The 6,870-nt window shown below is 43.9% G+C and overlaps 1 protein-coding gene across 1 annotated transcript in view; it reads right to left on the reverse strand.

Annotated features, from left to right (window-relative positions):
• Positions 1-222: 222 nt before the first annotated feature.
• Positions 223-6,870, reverse strand: part of LOC137439652 (mast/stem cell growth factor receptor kita-like) — a 103,219-nt gene continuing 96,571 nt past the window's right edge. Inside the window, exons 16-17 of the mRNA XM_068135615.2 lie at positions 5,499-5,604; positions 223-790 (exon numbers count right to left, since the gene is read on the reverse strand). Of these exons, the coding sequence (XP_067991716.2) occupies positions 755-790; positions 5,499-5,604 (142 nt within the window). The 3' untranslated portion in view covers positions 223-754. The remainder of the gene's footprint in view (positions 791-5,498; positions 5,605-6,870) is intronic.

A 6,870-nucleotide genomic window follows, 5' to 3' on the forward strand; every position in this document is an offset into this window, starting at 1 on the left:
TACAACTAGCTACAACTGGTTACAACCAGCTACAACCAGCTACAACTAGCTACAACTAGTTACAACTAGTTACAACTAGCTACAACTAGCTACAACTAGCTACAACTAGTTACAACCAGCTACAACCAGCTACAACTAGATACAACCAGCTACAACTAGCTACAACCAGCTACAACCATCTACAACCAGCTACAGCTGGTTACAACCAGCTACAACTAGCTACAACTAGTTACAACTAGTTACAACCAGCTACAGCTAGTTACAACCAGCTACAACCAGCTACAACTAGTTACAACCAGCTACAACCAGCTACAACTAGCTACAACCAGCTACAACTAGCTATAACCAGCTACAACTAGTTACAACCAGCTACAACTAGCTACAACTATCTACAACCAGCTACAGCTGGTTACAACCAGCTACAACTAGCTACAACTATCTACAACCAGCTACAACTAGCTACAACTAGCTATAACCAGCTACAACCAGCTACAACTAGATAATAACCTAACAGTTCATGTCCAGCAGTTTGGGATGTGTACAGTCAGCTTGAAGTTGGAGTAATACTGCATTATGTAGGTGTTACAGAGGCATCATTGACCTAACATGTCTTACAACCATGTGACGAGCGGTGCCACAACATGTACTCTTGGCAGGCGAGGTCCCGTGAAGGCCCAGGACTCGTCGTGTCTGCCTAGAGCCATTAAAATGTGTCTTGGTCGGCCTAACAGCTTGGGGACTTGCTCCATCCAGGTCATTGTGGTTCCATCCTTGCCATGTTCATGTACACCTAGAAGTAGTCCAAAATGCAAAAGGAATCGCTCAACAATTACTGCCTTTGGATGGAACAACATTTAGGCTTAAGAATATCACAGAGGCTTCTTGTTAAGGTGTTTAATGCAAAAGTTTACAAAATAAAAATAAACAGGTGGCATAGGTTACAACCTGAGATGGCATGCAATATACTCGTTAAGACGAATACCCAATCATACTAAAATACTCAATTTGGTGTCTGTCTGTCTGTCTGTCTGACCGCGATACATTAGGTCGTTGCTTATCCAATCTCAACTAAACTTGACAGGAGGACTGAGGGTCACACAATGGAGGTTGTAGCGACTTAATTTGCCTCCTTCCCAAGGGGTTTTTCCTCTTTGGACAAACGCCATGTTAACGTGTATACATAGCTTATCATGGCGTTTTGTGGGGGCACCCCAAAATTATAAACTACAAGCAGGTATGATTATCTTTTGTTGAAACAGTCGCTCCTGCTGTTTAACACTAAACTGAAAGGGAGGCAACCCGTGGTGTGTTCAGTTACCACGCAGTTCGCTAGCGCTTGCTAAGCCAGCCATTCCTTATCAACGGTTTTGAATGGAGTGCTTGCTCGAATGCTTAAACCACTTGGCGAGCATAATTGTCATAATTGTCAATAAATATTGAGGCTCGAGCCAAGATCTACTGTAATCTATATACCCGAGAATTGATAATAACATAACTCTTCCTGCCATCTTGAGGCTCGAGCCTAGATCTACTGTAATCTATATACCCGAGATGATAATAACATGACTCTTCCTGCCATCTTGAGGCTCGAGCCAAGATCTACTGTAATCTATATACCCCAGAGATGATAATAACATGACTCTTCCTGCCATCTTGAGGCTCGAGCCTAGATCTACTGTAATCTATATACCCCAGAGATGATAATAACATGACCCTGCCATCTTGAGGCTCGAGCCTAGATCTACTGTAATCTATATACCCCAGAGATGATAATAACATGACTCTTCCTGCCATCTTGAGGCTCGAGCCTAGATCTACTGTAATCTATATACCCCAGAGAGGATAATAACATGACTTCCTGCCATCTTGAGGCTCGAACCTAGATCTACTGTAATCTATATACCCCAGAGATGATAATAACATGACTCTTCCTGCCATCTTGAGGCTCGAGCCTAGATCTACTGTAATCTATACCCCAGAGATGATAATAACATGACTCTTCCTGCCAACCCCATACGGAGTGGGTGTACTCGGAAGACAAATTTCATAAATCGCATAGCAATGAAGCCAGGTTTGACAAGTTGATTGTACTAGATTCCAGGGGAAACTAGACTTTTGCACCCGAGCAGCTGACTACATCACTCACCAATCAGCACATCTAAGCCTCCTGACATCAGACCATTACAGGTGTCCATTAGGCTTTGCTTTGAATGCAGCTTTCCCCATCCATATTCATGCGATTCAAATGATCCCCTTTGTTTTGAGAGTTTCATTTCATAGCTTCGGTGCTCGATGGCGTCATCATGTATTTGCTTTGCGTCTTCCATGCGAGTATTAGAAGTGGTAAAGTAAACTTCGTTATGGTTTCATAACTAAGGGGTAGTGGAAATTATGGATTCATCATGGCAGATAGCCACAGAGGGAAAATGCTTAACTGCAATTGTTCCACTTTTAAAAAAAGGAAAACGTTCCCATCATGGAAGCAATTCTGTAAGTTGAATGCTTTTTCCAGTACCCCTTAGATCATCGTTTCCCAACCGTTTTCTGATCGAGTACTACTTGGAGGTCCCGTACCGTCGCCGCGTACCACCTGGTTCCAGAAAAACTCAATCCGCGTACCACCTGGTTCCAGAAAAACTCAATTCGATAAGATATCAGGCTTATTTCAATTTAATGCGAGGGCTGCATCTGTTTCTTCTCCACCAGCTGGTCGATGCGGGGCATAACTTTGCTCACAGCACATCGGAAATCATGAAATATATCAGAAATCAGAAATAAAAAAATTATCAGGCCAAATCATTTTTTTTAAAGGTTGAGTCGCGAAACACCTGGAAGGCCCTCGCGTACCACTAGTGGTACGCGTACCACAGGTTGGGAACCATTGCCTTAGATGCAAGCATGAATGAATGAATGATGAATGAATGAATGAATGATGAAAAAAACTTTTCCAGCCACTTCTCCTGAAATCGTATCATTCACGTCAATTTTGGGTTGGCCAATCAACAGCTTCAGCACGTGGCCATCTTCCCTTTACTGGAGAGAAAAAGTGAAAAGCTCTTTGTGGAGTACTCACTGAATCTGGTTTACAATGGCAACGAGACGACTGTTTGGTTCTGGAAGAAGACGCCAAAACAAGGCATTCCTCGAACGGAAAGCAACATCTGTATCTGGATTGAGGATGTCAAAGGAGTAATTATCGTCACTCCTTTGGAGCCACTCCTGTACGAACCGATAAACTTAAGCCTTCATTTATTTACATCTCCATAACTCCTCGATGTAAAAAAAAATCTTTCATTACCTGGTGTTGGGCTAGCGGCTAGGGTGCCAGCTTAGGATCCTAGGATCCTGGGTTCGAATCCCGGTCGATCGCTGAATTAACACCAGGGGGGTTGACTCAGCCTGTCATCCTTCCGAGGTCGGCTAATTGAGTACCAGTTCACTGGTAATTCCCTGCTTGTCGTAAAAGGCGGCAAAAAGGGTTGGCGGCAGGAAGGGCATCCGGCCGTAAAACATTGCTTCAAAAAGGGGACCAAAAAAACAACAACAACCACGGTCCCCGAAAAAGGCCAACCCCCGCTTTGCGGGGAAAAATGGCCTCTAAAGGTGGTTATTTTTTTTAAATATTATTACCACCTGTCTGTCTGTTTCCCTGTGAGCAGGATATCTCAAAAAGTTGTGGACGGATTCGGACGAAATTTTTTAGGCAAGTTGGGTGTGTGACGAGGAGAAAATGGTTCGATTTTAGTGAAGATTTGAAGCCAGATAATATAATTTTAAAGTGATTTTTCACCATTGAGAGATCGGGCCAAAAAGAACATATAGCATGTTTATTTATTTATTTCTATGCACATCTGACTGTTTGGCTCCTTTATTTTCTGGGGGTGCAGCTGCACCACTGATGCAATGGCTCATTACCACCTAGCTGGTACTCCTTTTGCCAATCTCAGACGGATCAGAAGCTCAGTTGACCCGGCTGGTGTTAATTCAACGGCGCGGCAGGGGATCAAACTCAAGATCCAAGGATCTTAAGCCAGCCACCTTACGTTAAACCAACAACAGGCTTTTTGATATATAAAACAAGATTTTTTATTTTTATTTTTTATTTTGTATACAAGATCGAGGCTCGTGAAAGAGCAAACATTAATCACACAAAAAGTCAAACTGACACACAAAACACAAAATAAGGGGAGCGGTAGACAAGATGGGGGGAGAGGGGGAAGGACACAAACACAACATTTGAGAGCAAGGACATCGAGAGAACTGTGGGATGGAGAGGGCTTGGGGGGAGGTGGGAGAGGTATAAAACATATGGACACTGCAAGGACTTCCAGGAAAGAAGTTGGAATTTCAAATAAGTGTATCTGGGGTAAAAATTAGCAGGGGTAGAAAAGATCAAGGTTTTGGATGGGGGAAGATAAGAGATGGTGGTGAACAGCTGTTTTAAAGACCTGGAGGGAGGAGTGGGATTGAAGGGACTGGGGGAGTTTGTTCCAGAGGCGGAAGAAAAGGGGAATGAATGAGTGAAGGTGAGCAGAGAGCCTAGATTTTGGCAGTTTTACCATAAGAGGGTTGCTGGCAGATCTTGTGTACCTGTAGGAATATTTGGGGGACTTTGCACAGACAGAGCTGGGGGAGCAAGGCCGGAGAGGAGTCGGTAGAAGACAGAAAGACCACCTACCTGCCTGCGGTGATTAAGTGAAAGGCCCTCGGAGATAGCGTCATCGCGGGAGATTCCAATGATTCTGAAAGCTTTGGTTTCAACAGCGTGAAGACGAGCTAGGTGTGAGGCAGGAGCACCGGCCCAGAGGGGAGAGCAGTACTACATTGAGCTGCGGATGAAAGCCTTGTATGTGGTGAGGAGTTCAGGTGTGCCAAGGAAGGACTTCGCACGACGGAGGATGCCCAGTCGGCGACTGGCTTTGGAGGCCAGCTTGGAAATGTGGTTTTCCCAGGAAAGATCATGGCAGATGGTGAGACCCAAAAGATTGAGCGACAGAACTTCTTGGAAAGGATTGTTGAGAAAGTGGATGGGAGGGTTTTCCAGTCGGGGTTTTTGGAGAGACATCGTAAGAGTCTGAGATTTGTGGAATTTTTAAAAGGTGTGGACAGATTATGACAAAAACGTGGTGGATGAGTTGGGTGTGTGACAAGGACATGCCGATTAGATTTTATTTCAGGTCCGAATCCAGACCGGCCTATCAGTGGGATGCAAGACGCAAACTGTTCTGCCTGTCGGAGGTGTGCGCTCTATCAAGTGCCGTTCCAGTTTATTTTCGTTTGTGCGTGTGTTTCCGATCTTATATATTTCGCAGAGTAAGTTACACTCAGTATGCTTTGTCATGCTAAAAATAAGAGGTTAATTTATTATTGCATAATCCCAGTTAAAACGAATATTTGTTAAGGTATGTGGAGCATGTGTGTCATCGAATCTGCTTTGTGTATGTAAATGTCGACCTTATATTCATGCTGTATATATAGTGAGTGACAGTAGAGCTCACCGTGTGGCCTCCCATGTGCTGAGGCTGTTGCATTAGGACAGAAATCTGCTCAAATGAAGGTCTACTGCATGGGTCATCTTTCCAGCACAGCTGCATCACTTTATAACTGCAGGAAGAGCAATGACATATTCACTTCCTGCAACAACCATATCCGTCCTCACATACAGGCTTTTGCCATTCAATTCCTGCTTAATACTGCTTCCCATCCTGGCCCACATTCCCAAGTGCTGTGCTGAATTTTGTGCATCGATATCATCTGCCTGAGCAGGTTATAGAGGAAGTGACAACATAGCTGGTAAAATCAAGATGGCGGCCAGATGGTGCCGCATGCTGTGGAAAGGATGTAGCAAGTTTTTTGTGAAGTGGAACATCAAAACAGCTGTCATTCACAAGAGACAATTTGGTTGTTAGATAATTGGGTTCAAATGGTGTGTCAAGTCTAAAACATCGGGGCAATACCCCTGGTGCTCACCTGGTAGAATAAACAGTATACTGCACTGACTAAAGGTATTTTAAACCAATTTCAATGGTTGATGGAAGACAGGGCGCATGTAGAATCATACTAACATAATCATAAGACTTTAAACAAACAAACAAAAAAATACCTATTTTGGGGGGAACCACCCCCCCCCCTCCCCCAACCCAGTATACCTCCTCAGACCCCAATTTTTCAAATGCCAGGAACAAACATTGGTACATCATGGGTGATGAAGGCTGTGGTGAAGTTTCATTGAAATTACGTGTGTCGTTTCTGAGAAGAAAGCAAATATCTATTTTGGGGGGCAACACCCCCGTAGACCCCAAAAGGGACAGATTTTTTTAAATGCCGTGAACAAACTTTGGTACATCATGGGTGGTGAAGGTTTTGGTGAAGTTTCATCGAAATAGTGTGTGTAGTTTCAGAGGAAAAAGCAAATTCCTATTTTGGGGGGTCAAACCCACAAACCCTTTGACCCCCGGCAGACCCCCCTTCGACCCAGATTTTTCTAATGCCTTGAATAAACTTTAGTCACAACACAACAAATATCATTTGTGCCAAGTTTGGTCACAATCCCATCAGCGGTTTCGGAGAAGACGTTTCAACGCGCCATCGCATAAGCTCCCCTGAACTTCGTTCCAGGTGAGATTTAAAAAAATGGCTAAAAATCAGTGAGTGATCCTGAACACTTGCAACCAAATGCCATCACTCGAGCAAACATTAAACTTGTCAGTCGAAATTGAACAAGGCGTTTTCAAAATGCTGCTGAAGTCTTATCAAAACACAACTTGAGTAACCATGGAGACAGAGCTCCTGGAATGCCAACAGTGGGAGATTGGGAGGGCGATTGTAATTGGAAGATTATAATGCGTGTTGAGACCAGGGTCCATCGAG

This window comes from Myxine glutinosa, chromosome 14 (assembly GCF_964187855.1).
Source record: "Myxine glutinosa chromosome 14, kmMyxGlut1.1, whole genome shotgun sequence".
Classification (NCBI taxonomy): Eukaryota; Metazoa; Chordata; class Myxini; order Myxiniformes; family Myxinidae; genus Myxine; species Myxine glutinosa.